The sequence below is a fragment of the Haemaphysalis longicornis genome, unplaced genomic scaffold (assembly GCF_048455015.1).
Source record: "Haemaphysalis longicornis isolate Haplotype H1 unplaced genomic scaffold, Haemaphysalis longicornis Haplotype H1 scaffold_7, whole genome shotgun sequence".
NCBI classification, from domain to species: domain Eukaryota; kingdom Metazoa; phylum Arthropoda; class Arachnida; order Ixodida; family Ixodidae; genus Haemaphysalis; species Haemaphysalis longicornis.
The window spans coordinates 134,595,708-134,614,869 of NW_027526422.1; the positions used below are offsets into that span (position 1 = coordinate 134,595,708).

The window sequence follows — 19,162 nt, forward strand, 5'->3', positions numbered from 1 at the left end:
GTGCATTAGCCCTTCTCACGCCCGATTCTTGGTTAATCCCCCACGTGGGTATGTGCCATGTCAGCGGCCAGGCAGCGCGCGCCCATCTCCCCCCATTGCCAAGGAAGACGAGGAGATTCCTGGCCAATCCCCCACGTGGGTATGTGCCATGTCAGCGGCCAGGCAGCGCGCGCCCATCTCCCCCCGTTGCCAAGGAAGACGAGGAGCGCACGCACCCGCAGCTGTTGCTATGCGGACGGCGGCGGACGCTTCAGGCTCGCTTAAGAAGTGCATTCGCACTTAAAAGTTCTTTCTTTACCGTTGTGTCCCATCCTACGTGACAAATTGTGGTGGAGGTGCGGGGTAGTCCTCGATGGCGCGGGGTCTTTCACCAGGTCTGGGCCTCGGAGCATTGACTCCGAAAATAAAAGTTGATTTGTACAATGTACGCACACAGTCTTACGTCTTTCTTAATGATGTAATGGGCGAACTTTCACGGGAGAGTTACGGTTACCGATGATCTCCCCCTCTCGAGCTTCGCCCCACTTATCATCATTCATTCCGTGGATATGGCGTGATTTTTACTTGGAAATGATATTTCTACTAAAAAAATAGTGCGACACGCACACTTGCCTTACATTTGTCATTTCTGTTGCATCTATCACCGAAAAAAAGGATATTTTATAAATTCTTGACGGCTTGTATTTCCGCGTCCGATATTTGCCATATTTGGGCTGGTCCAACGCCACCTCGATCCCTTAGACCATTCTAAAAGTTTAACGACCTAACTGGAGTTGTACACGCGGGTATAAACATTTGTGCGAATTTTGCCTCACTCGCAAGTGAACCAAAATCAGCCTTGCTCGGGGTAACAAATACATCCGCACAAATATCGGCCGTCACCTTCGCGAAGTGCGAAAGCTAACGAAACTGCTCCTCTCCTAAACAATAAACTACATCTTTGTTCAATTCCCAAGTGAGGCATTTACTTTGGTTGATCGTTAGATTTTGTTTTTGACAGCACGTGTCTCTGGTGAAAGTAGTAAACAGCGGTAGATAGGTATCTTTTTCGTGTTTTAGTGCATCATTTACCTGTAGAAGCTTGCTGATAGTTTCAGACCACTTTTATAATTCGATTCTCGATGCGCAGCAAGGCGAAAAATACTGGGCCGATATTGACGAAGCTGTTTTTAGGTAATGTTTAGTATTAAGAGTGATGATCTCTGCCCGCGTGCGGTTTGTTCCCTTCAAAGAGAGCGATGTTACAGCCGAGGCGCCGGCTAACCAAAGCTGCTTTTCGGTATCGTACGGGCAAAGTAGCTTTGTAAATCACGGCTCGCTTTTTTACTCGCAATGCCAAGTATTGCTACAATGGCAGTTATTCTGATGAGAAAATAACTGTCCTACAGTCTATTTCAATTCGATTGATTGGAACGTGAGTTCATTATCCTGGGCAAACGTTAGTGGGAGTTCCCCTGTGGAAATAACAGTGCGAAATACGACGTTACCACGCTCATTTGACGCCGGCTCTGAGCGGTCGCCGGTTCTACCGCCGCCGCTTGCCATCCATCACGTACGTCACGTCCGGCCGCCGGTAATGGCCGCTTTTCCTATTCAGTTTCGTTTCCGAAAAGGCCAATGTCGTGAGCCGCGTGCGTAGCCCGCGTTCATGTCTGAAACGTAGTATTTTGCATTTCGCACTATTTTTGTGTGTACTATTAGGTGACATTATTTTCATGTTCTCGAAAATCTGAGTGCAGTTGGCCTTCAATAGTCACAGCTCTTAGCCCGTGGAAACAACACAAAGTCAATGAGGTGCGTGCGGAAGAATTAAAGGGCTTTGCGGCAGCACAGCTTTCTAGCTTTACCACTTCAATTTTGCTTCCGCTTGCCTCGTTTATGTATATAACCGTGCGCGAGTGTGTGTGTAGTCATTGCAATTCAATTTGTACTTAATTGATATCGTACTGTATTCCAAAAAACGCTGCAAAATTATGGTAAATGGCTGCAGCAAACTAAGTGGCAGCGAAAGTTGTCACCCGCCTCTGACCACTTATCCGACTATCTCCCGTAAATCTCGAAGTAATTTCTCAATATGCCCATTGCATGGGCTGCAACTCTGGAAGCGTAACCCTATACTGGAAGAAAAGCATCAGTTGGAAGGGGGTTCAGACCGTGTCTTAAGAGGTGCGTGCGCCATGATGACGATGTCATCCTGCCGCCGCACTTCAACCCCGCTCATGTTCCTTTCAATGTCCACCATCCCGTGGTTACAACCACATGACAGATAGCAGACGGTCCAAGTGTTTTATCGAAAAAAGGACAGAAGTATCTGTAAACTGTTCATAGTTGCCGTAAAAGAAAGAATGCAAGGGCCGTTCACTCGCATACCTGAGCATAAGCACAGAGACGGCCACCAAGCTATATGCCAGCAGCGTTCCGATGGACATCATGTTGGCGAGCTCTTCTACGTTGAACATCATGGCCATTATACCTGCAGCACAAATCAATAAAACATATTGCGAAGTTGAAGAAACGGAAATGCCCCCACAAATTACAAGACCATCTCCTTCATTCAACTAGTTAGTAATCCCAGCTGCCAGAACCTCTGGGTCTTAAGAAAAACTTGCGGGGGCACTTGAGTCTCCTTATGCATCAAAAATGCGAAATCTGAGGTATTCTGCACGGTGTTGACATGATTCGGTTAAAAATAGCGCTCCGCGAATTCGGCTTCAACAGCAGAGGCTACCAAAGCAGTGGCTATCTAAAGAGTCGTAGACGTAGAAACCGAAACAAAGGAGCAGCAGCGGCCGAAGTGCGAAGCTTGGCACCTCAGATTGTAATCCATCTCGTAAGCAAAGCGTAATGTTACGCACATTGTCAGGTCGGCGCATACCCACCTTTTCCCTCCAACTGCATTGCAAGAGCTTGCCTTTGCTCCTTCGCAACAATGACGCCGTTGCACGACCTCATGAATATTTTCCTTTTATTTCTGAGGGGCAGCGCGTTCCTAAAGCCCCATAACGCACTGCAGCTACAGGGTAGATGCCTTTCCGCGCGCTCGTTTTCTTTTCGCCTTGTTCCTAATTTTTCGTGCCAGCGCAAGCTTGAAGCCAAATGACGTGTCGCAGCCAGTGAGGATTTTTATGCAGGAGACATTGTTTTTTCACTCCATTAGCAACCTACCCGCTGGGATAAGAAATGACGGAGAAGCCCACACTAACCCGTACAACTTGAAGATAACGAAGCTGTACGCAGCTTAAAAGATACTATTTCCTTCTTCTTCGCGCCGCACCAACCTTCATTCTATCATTGTAGCTTTACGTGTGAGCTTCTTTCATTTTTTGCATGTGATAGCCATTGGAAATCACCATGAAGTGGCGTACGCTATGAGGTGTCTTTCTGGTTCTGAGCTAGTGTTGCTACGATTACGGCGAACGCTAAAGTTTTTTCTCCCTAAGTGGGTGTTATTAGCTTGACAACTGTGTGCAGGGGACGCTGGGTGGTCGTCGCGAGGCACGCACGCACGGGCGATAAGCATTTTCTTGGTTTTGTTAACTGCTGGCGGGTCGCCGCAAGGCCCGCGCTCACGTGCGTGCGCTCGGCAATTTTTGGTATCTTTAACTGCGGACACAAAAAATTACGATTTGCTAAACAGCTTCGTTAAAACTTCAGCCAAAAGACCTTTGCGGAAACTTTAAAGAAGTGCGGGTGTGCTGGCAAATTCGAAGCGAAACAAAACGAAAGCGATTTCAGCTCGGTCGTGGTCTTCAGTTTTACTCCCTCTTCAGTTAACTGACCTGAAAAAGCGCCAGCCAGGGTGGTCGCGATGAGAGGCGTTTTGAGGCGAGGATGGACGTTGGCAAGTATGCGAAAGATGAGTCCATCCGAGCCCATGGCGTAGAGGACGCGTGGGAGAGCGAACATGCCGCCCATAAGGCTGCATATGGGCATTAAAACCGTGAGGGAGAACACTTGTAACCCCATTTCCCCCATAACGCACAGACAGAACGGTTCAATTCTGATTCATACGCTTTCTGAACTCAGACAGCTGGAATCTCGGTGACTACAAAGCAATGCTCTCGTCCGCCAACACTTCTGAAGGTGTTCACTTTACCAACGAACACAAAGTGCCTAACAGCTTCATTGCTTTTCACGGCAATGTAAGGTTATTTTCGGCTACGAGTTGCACTCCCTTGCAAGCTGTGAACTTTTGCTAGTGTTGCACGTGTTGAAAAGTTTGGAAAATTCAAGGTAACTTTCTTCAACTCAGCAGACAACGAGAGTAACGAGAAAGGCTTTGAGACTTCTCCAATGGGGGAGAAATTCTATATCAAAATTTAATTATCTTCCAAACTAGTAACCGTTATTCTCCCCACCCCAACTTGCCCCACTTAACCTTTCCTAGTACACTTTTGCCACCCAGGAACGCCAACACCTCTATAAAGACCCGACTAAGCACTGACAAGAACCTCGGGCATTGACAACCACTGAAAACGGAGTTTTAGATTTAACCCTAAAGAAAGAAATCATCGGGTGAAAGTACTTGAATCTGTGGTCATCAATATTCAATAAAATCCTCCCAAGAAGATGATTGTCTTGTGCAGGGCTGTGTTTCAATTAAGTGTCACTATTTTACCAAAACCTGTTATTGGTACAGGTCACTTCTCTTCCTTTTTCGCCAAATTGCCGGCAAGGTACCAGATACACAGTAGACTTCGGTTAAGGTGAACTCGAAGGTACTGTGGAAAAGAGTTCTTTTCAGAAATTTGTTGAGGCGGAGGTTTGGTACTGTTGGCGTTGCAAGAGAGCGGAAGTGTTGTTCGTCTTACCCACAAAGTTCGTCCTACCAGGAGCCTATTGTTGCTATCTGTTGCCGCGCGCTATGATTTCATTTACGCGACAGAAGCAACATGGCCACTTGCAAGAAATGATCCTCACCAATTGTTTTCGACCATTTCTCGGCCCCTTGAATTTCACAGGTTACCCTCCCCAAAGATCCCTGAACGCTATTGGCCTGTGGCCTCTACATCGCAGTCCTGCATCCAAATTCCTTCACCATTGGCGGCGCGCGAAATATTTACACCTCTGGATGGCTAAAGCATTTCTGGGCCCGATTCAGGTGCTTCTGCTTTCCACCCTCCAGTAATAACAGATGAAAATGAAGGGGGTCAAAATTGAAATGGTTGACGAAGCATTGCGATGCAATTTTACAGACGCCAGAAGGTCCTTAATGGTCAAGCTGGTCAAGCCGACGACTCTACCGAAACGTTTTACAGCGGTGATGGTTTTCGCCCTCACTCTCATGAGTGGTCGACTACCTAAATTCAATAAACTTTCCAAAAACGGCTTTGCTTAGCCACTGTTACGTAGGCGTATGAAAAGTGTTCCTCGAACTATTTAATTTGTCAAATGAGGTTTAGAAGTTCAGGTGTACGACCTCTCGAAAATAATACCACTTTAGATTATGTGGTCATAATTGTAGTTACAGCCGAAGCTGGAGCGGCGTTGCTTAGCTCTTGCTTCCCCTTGCAAGTATTAGCAATACCCCTGCATGCGCCATTAAGGCGAGACTTCATCTCAACTGTTGTTTTTCTTCCTCTTGGTATGCGGTTTTAATGACGGTAGTCATTTTTGGGCTCAATGACAGAACTTTTGACCTGTCCCTCTAGTGAAATGTGTTTCTGGAGAGCTTGTTCACTACTAGGTTAGTGGTTCACAGGGAATTTGCATAAAATAATTTATGAGAAACAAAGGCTGTATGGGATCATAAGTGGACCAACTGAGAAACAGACATTGACAGGAATCAAAGAGGTATAGGCAGTAGGGGACGGCGAAAAGAGTGTAACGGTAATGGCACATGGAGGATACGAAAGCGGATGATGATGTGGTAGAGGCATAGTGTGATTAGAGCTGGGGAATATGATCCAAAGAGGGAAAGGGCGGGGGAAAAGATTTCAAGTTCATGAGGGATGAAAGGAGGGAAGTGGAAGAAGCGTGCATGGTAGTAGAAGAAGAAAGTGCGGCGCGAGACTGTGACACTAAGAAGTGAGGATGAGAGACCAGGATGAAAATGTGTACCGGGAAAGGGTTGGGATTGAAGAGGGTTGGGAGGGTTTAGAAGAAATGGGAGGGAGATGAGGATAAAAAACGAGTGTACTGAAGCAGGGAGCATTGACAGTGGACAGAAGTGGCGGGAAAATTGCGATTGGAGGGGGAATAAAAAATGCCAAGTCAGGAGTACGAAGATAAAAAGGATAATCGTGGTGAGAAAAAATTTGGAAGAGGGGAGTAGAAAATGGGTGTGAAAGTATTGGAGAGGGCGGGAGGGAAAGTGAGAGGAATAAAAAAATATTGGAGAATATAGAGCAAATTGGAGAGAACGGTGAAAGTGTAGCAGGATGAGTCGAGGAGAGGTATGGTTAGGTACAGAGAGAGAGTCAGCTCTTTAATGACCCAGCGAGGTCAGCTACATATGGTTTGTGCACAACGTCCTCGAAGAGAGGGCCTCCGCATGGCGTCAGCCAACGGTCTTGCAAAGGTCGCAGCGTCGGTCAACATACCAGGGTTAAACAGGTTCTGCGCAAAGCCAACATCAGCTGGCTGTTCGCTGTGGGCGTTATTAACATGAGCTACCCCAGAAGGGCCCAGAAAGGAGCAAGGCAGTGCGTCGGTCCCTTAAAGCTGTGTAACTCTCTTAAGAAAAACGCGGAGTGCGGTGTGCAACATCGCTACATGCGCAACAAACGATACGTAAAGAACGAATGAACTACCGGATTTGCAAAAGTAAGGTAGTTTCATCACTCGCAGCTCCCAAGATCGACAAGGTATCGTCTTGTATAAAAACCCGTCGAGTCAACGTATGCCCTTTTAGAAGCTCGTCACAACTTTGGCAAATTGTGATGACATTGGCGACGCTTTCGGGAAGATGACGTCGGCGAGACTTTTGGAAATATGGTGAGATTCCAATTACTAGTCAAAACTCGCCTTCTGCGATTCCTCTGAGATTAGGTTTATTGTTTCTTTCTTTAGTCATTTCAGCCTTCTCACTCCGCATAGGCCAACACATCTGATAGAACTGGAAGTTTTCATGTACAAGTTCGATGCGTTCACGCAAACCCTGCTCCCCATAAAGTTTGCGCACTGCCGAGGAATTGCGATCCATTCCGCACCTCAAGCAAGACATGGCCCAAATAATCGACATCGGAGCTGTGTCCCACCGTTGCTCCTGAAGGGCAGCACGACTCTGGTTCATTTCTTCAGTTCCGGTGCGTTGTCCAAAAAATGAGAGGTGGAATCACAATCCCTACCCTGAACCCCATCATAACATGTTCATGCGCGTCACTAATATTCGCGCGAACACACCCGCCCGCCCTTATATTCTTCTAAATGACTCGTTAAAACACCCTATAATCATAAACATAGGTGAGAGTACACAATCATGGATACACTCATTTATACTCATTTGCACTCAAACTGACGAGGGAGTACGATGATGAGTGAGTACAAATCCAGGAAAGTGCGTATGAGTAAAATTATGAGATAGCAAAGGCTTAGACTTAAAATGTGGGTACTTTGACGAGTGAGTACGGACCTGAGTGTACTCGCGAGTAATACTCTCGATTACTTGTACTCGCAATTACATGCACTCGCGAGTAGTACTCGCGAGTACTGCGCTTATGAGTACAGTACTCGCTAGATCAAACTTGTGAGTTTGATACGTACTTCAATCGCGACGTCAGTGTATTAAAATGAGGTGATAAGCGTGACAACTGCTGTTCTTTCCATTCCCTCTTCCGCCGTATTGCTGCTCTATGCAATCGCCCGCCACGGGTTTGCAATAGTGAAGCAAGGCAAGGTATGGTGGCTTCACTGCGCTTGCTAAGCTCAAATTATAGGTCACTAGACATAGTTCATCGCGTGAATGCTACTGTTTGATTGCGAGAACAAATTCGTAAACACTTTTGAATGCGAGGTAATGGGACTACACGTTGAGTGCGAGTACAATTGAGTACAGATTTAGTATGAGTATACGTGAGTACGGATGAGTTGAGTACAATTGAGTACATGACGAGTACGAGTACAAGAGATTATAGATTGAGTATGAGTACAAGTGGGTACAGATGAGTTGAGTATGATTGAGTACAGATTGAGTACCAGTACTCGTGACGACTAATGAGTTTGAGTACAGCTGAGCACGGTTGCAAAAGAGTATGGGATGAGTGCGTACAAGTGATTTTGAGTACACACGAGCTTTTTGAATCTGAGTTTGAGTGAGTAAAGCTTGAAAGACAAAAAATGTGATTGATTTTGACTGAGTTTTCTCTGTTTTTCCGACCCATGAAGATGAAGCCTTAAACTCACTCCTGTTTCAGAAGCCTCACCTTGTAGACAGCCCAGCCAAGGCTCCAATGGACACTACCCACTTGCCTACCGGCCAGCCAACCTGCAAGAGAAGGCTCAACGTTTAATACCAATTCACCTAATACAACCATCGACACTATGCAGGAAGCGTAGTACAACCCACAGAACTTTCCATTTAAAACACAATCAATAATTTTTGGGAAACATAAGGGTCCTTGATTGAATTATAACTTGATCCATTATTGCCTATTTGTTTAAACAAATAAATGATAATTAATATTTGACTGATTCCCCGCACGGGGAACCTTGAGCAATCTTGGTGACGGTATTGGCGACACAGCGAACCCCGAGCCCCCAAACATAAGCTGTGACCAACCGTGATGATGTGTTTAGAGGTGAAAGGTAAGGAACCACAAACGGTGGCCGTCGGAGCCCAGGTCAAGCTTCGGCGGATGGGCTCCTTGTCTGTTTACCAGGCAGAGAGCTCCGGGACCTCTTCAGCTATCAGGGTAAGGCTGACGAAGAAAGTACCCCCGTTCCCTGCTTTTTCCTGTGCCCCCCCCCCCCACCTCCGTACCGTGATCGGTCCCTGAAAAGGGGCCGCACCGAAGTCTCCTTTCCTCTCTTGCCTGAGTTGACATTTCCAAAACCTGACAATTTCTCCCGCTTTTTAATAAGGGAATCTCTCGACCAGTCAAAGCCTGTTACTGCACAGTATGCTTTTTCTCATCCCAAAGTTCCTTGAGGGCATTGTCGGAAAATCCTACAAAGACCAGAAATTCAAAACAGGGGAAATCCTTACCGAACTTAAGAACAGGCAGCAATCTATCAACCTCCTCAAAAAAACCCGCATGGTAGATACAGACATAAAGATCACGCCCCACCGCACGATGAACAGCTCCCAGGGCGTCATCTCCGATGCTGACCTGATGAACAAAACAGAGAAGGATCTGCTCGAGGGCCTCTGAGACCAGGGCGTGACGCCAGTGCGAAGGATAATCATGCGTCTAAATGACAGTGAAATCCGTACAAAACACTTGATCTTGACATTTGACTCCTCAGTGCTCCCCGAGTCAGTCAATGCAGGCTTCATACGATGTCCAGTCCGACCTTACATACCAAACCCGCGCCGCTGCTTCAAATTCCAGTGGTTCGGGTACAGTACAAACTCTTGCCGCGGAAAAACGACCTGTGCCACATCCGCTGCACAGGACCACCCGACAGATAATTGCAACTACACCACCTTCACTTGTGTTAACTGCGACTTACTCCCGCACATGGGAGAAATTCCAACAAGAAAATCTCCCACCTCCCCTCGCGGGAACCCCTGTGTAGATGCGACGCATAGGGGGTACACGTTGCAGCGTTGGACAGCGGAGGAATGGCGCTGGAACGATGGAGCGGAGCGGCGCAGGCACCGCGTTTTATAGCGCGCATAACGGTGAGGGGACGCGCCGGCGCCAGTGCGTCTGCCGCGGCTATGACGCAACGCAATCCACTTTAATCCAATCCAAATCCAATCCAAGCCAAGCCAAGCCAATCCAAGCCAATTAATTTGAATCCAATCCAATGCCCCTCGCGAGAGAGTGTTCGCTATCGGAGAGGAGAGGGGGTGAGCGGCGGAGAGCGCAGCTCACGCGGCGAGGAGAATGGGGGAGGGGCGGACGCCGACAACAACGCCGACGCCGGATGCAGGGACAAGGCGAGTAAATGAGATGCAGTCGCATCTAAAAACAAAATAATCAATGTGAAAGTAACAGACAACATCACCTTCCCGGAGATGCGAAAGAGGTCCGCCTGTTTCCCTCTCGGGAGGTACACCGACGCAGCTCGCCGGGGGGCTGAGCGGCGTCTGGTTTCGGCAGGGTCCCAGTACCGCGAGTTAAACTTGGTCCCGCCGCCGCCCCCCTCTGGGTTGCCTCAGACAGCCCAACCCGTCACCACACCACTTGCTGAGGCAGCAGCGGTTGTGGTGCCAACCGCTTCCGTCGGGACCGGTGCCGCTCCCGCCCCTCCCTCCCCGTCCTCCAGTGCGTTGGAGGGTGCCGAGGGGATGGATACCCGGGACCCCGCATCGGCTCCCACCGCCACCGCACCGCCTGTCTCCCCTCTGGCGCGCCCGACGCCCGCGGTGGTGGCGGCTCAAACGAAGTGCCCCCGAAGATGGGCCAAGTCCAGGTAGCCCGGTCCGTCGGGCACCCCACTGACATCTGACGAGGAGATGGATGTCGGACAGTTCCTGCCTGCAACGCAGCGCAAAGAGCGGACCCCGACGTCCAAGGCAACAGCCAAGCCAAGCCAACAGTCCAAGTCAAGCCCAAAGAGCCCCTTCCGAGCGTACAAGCCCCGAAAGACGACACACGAACACACACACACACACACACACACACACACACACACACACACACATACACATATATATATATTCCAGTCATCCTAAAATGTAAGTAATGGGAACACAAAACATCATCCTGTGGAACTGAAGAGGCCTGCTTAAACATCTTGACGATATGTATGAGATGCTGCATGCCAATCAGCCAAGTATCATGTGTCTCCAAGAAACGCACCTCAATTCCAAACAAACAAATTTCTTAAATAGGTACATAGTATTCAGAAAGGACAAGGTTGGCTGCACACACTATTCGGGCGGTGTGGCCCTTGTCGCCCGGACATCACTAGCATGCCATCCTCTCTCTTTAAACACTTTCCTTGAGCCTGTAGTAATCCGTACGATAATATTTAATAGGTTGATAATGGTAGGCTTCAGTTACATCTCTCCTGATTTTGCACTTCTGAGCCCAATTTCGAGGCACTGGTTGACCAGCTACCCGAGCCATACATCCTCACAGGTGACCTTAATGTGCACAACTCTCTATGGGGCTCCTTCCAAACGGACGCCCGAGGTCGCCTAATGAAGAAGTTTCTAACATCCTCTGGAGCATGCCTTTTCAACGAAAAACAGCCTACATACCATAACTTAGGACACAATACATACTCGCATCTTGACTTGGCTGTTGGTTCTGCAGTTTTTTTTCGTGTCTTGGGTCGGGTGTGGGCACGGACACATATGGCAGTGACCATTTCCCCACTTCACTAACTTATATAGGTACAGGCCCAAGCAGTCCATCTTCCCACAAGAGGATTAATGAACCAAAAGCAAACTGGAGCACCTTCACAGAAACATCTAAGCTACACCACACATCCATAAAACCCCTACACGTGGAGGAAGCTGCCCAACTCATCTCGGTGCACAGCCTCGATGCTTGCGATAACTCCATTCCCCAGGCCGGCAGTGCGTCCCGCAACCAAAGGAGGCCGTGGTGGAATGAAGACTGCAGGCGGGCGCGAGAGGCCCAGAACAAGGCGTGGGGTGTCCTTCGCCGGTACCCCACGTCGAATAACCTCATAGCGTTTAAACGGGCAAAGGCCTTTGGAAAGCATGCGCGTCGTGTGGGGAAAAGGGGGAGTTGGTGCGCCTTCCTTACATCCATTAACTCATACACAGACACTCACAAGGTATGGACAAGAATACGTAAACTTAAAAGACAACACACACATAGCCTGCCCCTGGTCAGTACAAAAGGGGAGACACCCGAAGACCAGGCTAACACACTTGCACAACACTTCCGACACGTTTCCAGCTCTGCACACTACACAAACACTTTCCTGAAACACGAAAATGCTTGTGAAAAGAAGTCCCTACATGACAATAACCGGTCAAAATCTAGTTACAACTCTGAATTTACACTCCTTGAGTTGAGGGCTCCCCTGAGCACATGTAAACCTTCAGCTCCAGGCGCAGACAAGATTACATACACCATGATACAACACCTACACCGAGATACTCTTCAAACACTCCTACACCTATACAACATTTGGCTTTCGCGGCTTGGAGGGAGGCTATTGTAGTGGCGTTCCTGAAGGAGGAGAAGGACCATTTTTTTCCTGCCAGTTATTGACCCATAGGCCTCACAAGCTGCCTGTGCAAGCTTCTCCAGAAGATGATCAAAGGAGACTCGTGTACTTTTTAGAGTGCAATGGTCTCCTGGAGAGCTGCCAGGCCGGCTTCAGGGTGGGGCGATCCACAAACAACCAACTCTTCACCCTTGAGTCGTAGTCAAGGCTGCGTTTGTCCACAGTTTTGTGCTAGGTCTTTTTTGATCTTGAGAAAGCCTACGACACCGCTTGGTGATACGGGATACTTAGCGACCTAAAAGCATTCGGTGTTTAGGGCAATATGTTTAACACACTTTATAGCTACCTGGCGGAACGAACCTTTCGTGTAAGAGTTGGCACTGCCCTTTCAAATGTTTTCGTGCAGGAAAATAGCGTGCAAGGCGGCGTTTTGGTCTGCACATTCTTCATAGTTAAGATGAACTTAGTTCGAAAGGTGTTGCCACAAACCACTTCCTGCACAATGTATGTAGATGATGTGCAAATATCTTTTATATCGTGCAATATATCAATCTGCGAACGCCAAGCCAGATTGGTGTCAACAAACTAGCTGGCTGGGCTGATCAGAATGATTTTAAGCTGAAACCAGTTTAGTGCAGTAATGTTCCCCAAAAGGCGTGATATCAGGCGAGATTCAGATATCAAACTGAATGGTGTCTCGATTCCGGTCAAAAAAGAACACAAGTTCCTAGGCATAGTTCTTGATGAAAAACTTTTCTTTATCCCTCATATGACATAACTAAAACAAAATTGTCTTAAAACAATAAATATTCTCAAGGTCCTTGTGCTGTGTGTTTACGCCGAGACGCAAGGGAAACCCGAGCCGACGGCGCGCAGCCGGCGGCTCGGCCCGAGGCAGGAAATACGAGGGCGCGACCCGGGGAGGGGAAGCGAAAAATAAAGGCACTCTCAGACTGAACGCCAGACGTGTCGGCTGTATGTTTCTCACGCTCCGCGAACACTACATGGTGGCAGCGGTGGGATCATAAAGAAGAGCCTACAGAAAACGGGGGACAGTTATGTTGCTCTTCAGGCGTACAGAGCCACGCCACTTGCAAATGGCTTTAGCCCTGCGGAGTTGTTAATGGGACGGCGTCTGAGAACGTCTGTTCCGGCAGTGTCTAGTTCGCTAGATCCCGCTGTTGTCGACAATACAGCGCTCCGGGCGTGGGAACTGCGCCGAGCAGCCCAGCAGAAGAGAAACCACGACAGAAGGCACGGGGCTCGGATGCTCCGTGATTTAGAGCCGGGAGAAACTGTGTGGATAAAGAACCAGAACAAGACTGGAACGGTGCTTTCATCGGCGGGGTCTCCGAGGTCTTACATCGTGGAGACAGAGACAGACCAACTGAGAAGGAACCGAATCCACTTAGCCCCAGTCCCTGAAGTTGAGGTTCCAGACTCATCGAATGAATCAACGCCTGGGAGAAACCCGCCAGCTTCGCAAGATGCAAGGAGACGTGAGGTGGGAGAAGCGCCGGTTTACGACGACCAAAAGCCGCCAGAAACAAATGAACCCCAGGAGAGCTCATCCACCCCACAAGGCTACAAGACACGGAGTGGACGTGTAGTCAAGCCTGTCCAACGCTTGTGAAAGGGAAGGCTGAGAGGGGAAGATGTGCTGTGTGTTTACGCCGAGACGCAAGGGAAACCCGAGCCGACGGCGCGCAGCCGGCGGCTCGGCCCGACGCAGGAAATACGAGGGCGCGACCCGGGGAGGGGAAGCGAAAAATAAAGGCACTCTCAGACTGAACGCCAGACGTGTCGGCTGTATGTTTCTCACGCTCCGCGAACACTACAGTCCTGTCGCATCACTCGTAAGGTGCTGACAAATAACTTCTGCTGCGGGTGTTTACCCGCCTGGTAGGCTCTCGGTTTGACTACGGGAGTGATGTATATGGTTCAGGAAGGGCAACAGCTTTAAAAATTCTCGCCCCAGTGCAGAACTTGGGCTTTCGGCTTGCGTCTGGTGCTTTCCGTGCTAGTCCCGTGCAACGTCTGTACGTCGAGTGCTAAAAATGGTGCTTAGGGTACCGGCGCAAGTATGTCGATTTATTGTATGCTTTTAAAACTGCATCAATGTCTCACCATCCCATTAAATGTATAGTGAACGATACATCTACATCCCAACTGTTTTTATACCGTCCATATATTTCTGCGCCTTTCTCACTCAGGGTGACGGAGGAGGCTTCTGAACTTTCTGTATTGTTTTTAGACACCTTCAAAACATCTGTCATTGATTCTTAGTCCCATGGCATCTTCGCCCTGTATTACGTGATTTGTCTTTTACTAAATTTAAGAAAAACACGGTACCCACACCTGCCATTTTGCAGCATTTCATGTATATCCAGGAGAAATATGAAGCGGCAAAATTTTTTAGTGATGCGGCGAAAACGTCCACTGCGGTGTGTTGTGCTGCAGACGGTACTAACTTTAGTGCTTGTAAAAGCATCAATGTGAACGCCAGCATCTTTACAGCGGAAGCATATGGTATATTTCTTGTTTTAAACACATTATCGAATATAATATCGCTAAGTCCATCATTTTCACAGATTCACTTAGCGTCGTGCCTACATTATCATCCCAAAGGTCTTGAAAAATTATAACTTCAATCTGGTTTTTAAATCTTTGATGTCAGCGTATGCGTCAGATCTTAATGTTACCGTCTGCTGGGTTCGAAGCCACGCTAGATGGCTGGCATTGAGTTGGCTGATGGAAGGGCCGCTGCTGCTGCACTCAGAAACACTTTAGACATAGCAACAGTACCCTAAACTGACCTCAAGCCACTAATCACACAACACCTACGTAAAACATGGCAAACACACTGGAGTGAACGATCAGACAACTACATGCAATAAAGCCACACTTGGGAACATACACAACTGACTCAGACAACAGACACACCGAAGTGACCTTAGCAACGTTACGGATAGGCCACACACACGCAACACACTCCCACTTGCTCACTGTATAGCCAAGACCCATGTGCAGCGGGTGTGGATAGGCCCTATCCGTAATCCACATGCTCATCCAATGCAAGGCACTTGACACAACATGACGCAGACACTTTCCACAACTATACAAACAACACATCCCGTTTCACCCATCATACTTTTTAGGAGACGAGCCCATGTTTTCCATCAAGCTTTTTTTTAAGTTTGTTACTGATGTCAAGTTTGTACATCTTATCTCTTACCATGCACCATGACAACCTGGCTCTTTACACCAGTCATCTTCATTACCTTGTGTTTTACTTCGTTTATTTTTACTGAAATAATTTACTTTTACATTCATGTCACTTAAATGAACTAACCATTCTTTGGCGCTGTTTGCCCTCAGTCGGCCTTGCGCCATAAAAATCCAAACGTCATCATCAATATTTGACTGATTGATTGATTGATTGATTGATTGATTGATTGATTGATTGATTGATTGATTGATTGATTGATTGATTGATTGATTGATTGATTGATTGATTGATTAATTGGGGGTTTAAGGCGCCGAGGCTTTATCCGGGCTATGAGGCGCGCCGGAGTGGAGGGCTCCGGATTAATTTTGACTACCTGAAGATCTCTAACATGAGTTGAAATCTCGACACACGGGGGGCATTTTCGCCTTTCACCTCCATCTGAATAGCGGCCGCCTCTCCCAGGATCGAACCTTAACCCTAGGGCTCAGCAGCAGGACGCCTTAGCCAATGAACCACCGTGGCGAGTCATAATAGAGTCCTACAGAACACAGGATTATTTTATCATCACAGGCAATCATAACTCGCCACCAGTCAAACAGTTTGAGGCTGTCGAGATGCATTTATAATGATATGTTTAATATATTACGTCTTTGAGGCTGCAACATCGTGCTTTCTCTCATATACCTAAGCAGTAGATGCTCACTAAGGTGCTGCTTTGAAATACCAACCGAAAAAAAAATTTCCATACACAAGAATCTCGATGATACTCATCTCCCATGGTAGCGGTTCAGTATTCGTATCAATACCAAAGTAAACCACCATCTTATGAAGCGTTGGGCAAGTTGGTTTTAATTCATGAAAGAAAATTGAAAAAATATAAAAGGACAGTCAATAGTAAATGCTGGATGGTGCGAATCAAATACAAATATTCTTTAAAATATATATCCTTATACTCTCTACTGGCCCCTGCCCGCACATCGGCTCATGAGGCGTCACCTCTCGTGCCGTCGTGAGACGGAGCATCACGAACTTTACATAGAAAAACAGAAGAAAAGGACTCCTGGAGAGTCATTGCTTCTAACAACAGCCGGCGGTGCCGGTACAAGTATAAAATATTTAAGAAGTTACATCACTTTGGGATAATAGCGCGCATCTTCCTAGCGTCCATAGGTTCATTGAAACTCCGCCTACATCGTCCTTGACGCCTTGCATCCCGTACAGCTTGCAACCAAAATGAGTCCTTCAATATGGAGAGCAGTCTTGTGAGAGGTGCGGTGAGTGCTTAAGTGCTCTCTACAATCAACTCAGAAAAATATAGCAACTATGGGGCCTACCATGTCGAAGACGAAAGGCAGCGGTGCCGACACGTTCTGGGCGTAGTAAGGCCAGAGCAGCGTCTGAATAATGGACACCCCAAAGTAGGCCACGCACACAACGGCCAATGAGATCACTAGGCCGATCGGGATGGCGCGTCGGGGTTTCTTCACTTCCTCGCCTAAGGACGGGAATAAAAAAAATAGAGTTGAGATTCGCACGAACTCATAATTTTTTTCTACCTAAGGTATAGACTAAATACGGCAACAAACAGCCATTTTAGCAGAGATATAACTATGGAATTCCTTACCAAGACCACAAAAATGCTTCATTCTCAGCGCTCATTTTACAGTATAAGATCATTCGTGCTAAAACAATTTTTTGAACTAATAGATTTTACTGATGCTCCTGTGTAGAGTACTTAACCTTGTTTATCTAGACCTATTATTTTGTCTTACTAATGTGCTTACATATCATATTGATTCTTGAACAGCCATGAGGATTGCGCGGAACGACGACACGAAGAGGAGACAACAGGACGAGCGCTTGCTTTTGTCTCCTGTTGTCCTGTTGTCTCCTCTTCGTGTCGTCGTTCCGCGCAATCCTCATGGCTGTTCCAGTATCAGACCAACTAGCCCGTCAACAAATCTTGCTGAATATTGATTCTGTTAGACTGACACCCCCCCCCCCCTTGACTGCCTATACTGTTTTCATTTATATCTTCCCACTTATAACCAGGAGGTCCCCTCACCTATTTTACTTCGAGATCCCCTCCTCTACTAATAACTACGTAAAATAGGTATCCATAAAAAATTACACCATCTTCCCCTAGGGGAACCCTCAGTAGTATGCGAAGCAGCCATGGGGTCGACTGAAGTTCCTATTAGTTTTCAGTTCGTCGTTTCCGTTGGCGTTCAGCTTCGCGTGCCTTCGTTGTATCAGTAGCTTCCTGGCGTAGATTGAATGAGTGAAGGACATAAGGCGTGTTCGTAGCATATGCTCCCGTCTCGGTTTGTAGCGCAGTGGGAAGAGCGCCACGTACCTCCCGTTGCGGCCAAGACAGTCGTGGGATCGAAACCGGGCGGCGCTTAACTATTTCTTTTTATAGTGGACTGCGGTGACTTCAGGCCAAACGCTGACGGGGCTGAAGAGACGCGCATGCGCAGTAGAGTGCGGACGGCGGACAACGACGACAACGAGGGAGGGGGGGACACAGTCCCGAGCATGAAATGCTTCGCATCTAGAACGTATAATATTAACCTGAACCCTGATAATCAATGCACGAGAATGAACGACGAATTCTCTTTTGATGGGTTTGTATTTTGTAATCATACATGTGGGATTTCAGTCGAAATGTTATCCGGTTACGAACCCGAATACATAGGGTATGGTTGTTTTGTGAGACCTTACAACCACGACAACCATGGCAAACGTTCTAAACCAAAAGGCAAGCAATCACACTCAGACAAATTCAAGGAGGTACTTTTCCCCACCCCATCCGTATGCATTTACTCTTTCCTACACAGTACTCTGATAAGTGTAAATTCTGCCACGAACCAGGAACTCTGGCACACATATTATTCGACTGCACAAAAAACTCGAACCTTCCGCCTCTGAACCCGTCCCCTTCCCCTGAGCAGTGGGAGATACTGCTGTCCAGCTGTCTACCTGAGGACCAGCTCCTGCTTGTGACCAGGGCTACGGCAGCCTGGACAGCACATGGGCTCCTGGACTGAGGAACCACTCTCGCATTATTGCGTAATAAAGTTGTCTCTCTCTCTCTCTCTCTCTAAATAACACAGGCGTAATGAAAACAGTGGCTTGAGTTTCTGTGTTTAACAAAATTTCGGCTTTCGTAAAGTGTGCCGAAATCTCCTACGCCAAAGGGGACTGCTTGCCCCGTCTCCGTCGGGACAGCACCTTCTTTTGCCCGAAGTCCGTAACATTGGGTACAGCAAGCCCAAATCTACCACGGCGGGTTAAAAGCAATGCAGTAAAATCAGACGAAAACGTGCCGCAAACTAGATGAGGACGAAGAAGACAAGCTACGACAGATATGTGCCGCAAACTAGATGAGGACAAAGAAGAGAAGCTACGACAGATATAGGCGGCTGGCTGTGGTGGTGGTGGTGGTGGTGGTACCAGGAAGATGGCTCATACCCCTTCAAGGGGATTGGCCTGGAAATTAGTGCTTCGCCGAAATGAACCATGTAGTTTTGGGGGAAAAAGAAAGATACTTCAATATTCGAATGTATTAGCAGTCGATGACTAGAGAAATAAAAGGATTGTAGACCCAAGATAAAAAAAAGAAAAAAAAGACATGAGAATTAAGAAGCAAGTATAACGAAGAGGGAATGTGGT

The 19,162-nt window shown here is 47.6% G+C and overlaps 1 protein-coding gene across 3 annotated transcripts in view; it reads right to left on the bottom strand.

Moving 5' to 3' along the window:
- The window catches only part of LOC144147021 (high affinity cationic amino acid transporter 1-like), a 75,151-nt gene that overhangs the window by 20,187 nt on the left and 35,802 nt on the right, over positions 1 to 19,162 (bottom strand). For all 3 annotated transcript variants that reach the window (XM_077679041.1, XM_077679042.1, XM_077679039.1), the window contains 4 exons: positions 16,822 to 16,982; positions 8,364 to 8,425; positions 3,780 to 3,919; positions 2,371 to 2,473 (listed from right to left, as the gene is read on the bottom strand). In XM_077679041.1, the coding sequence (XP_077535167.1) occupies positions 2,371 to 2,473; positions 3,780 to 3,919; positions 8,364 to 8,425; positions 16,822 to 16,982 (466 nt within the window). The remainder of the gene's footprint in view (positions 1 to 2,370; positions 2,474 to 3,779; positions 3,920 to 8,363; positions 8,426 to 16,821; positions 16,983 to 19,162) is intronic.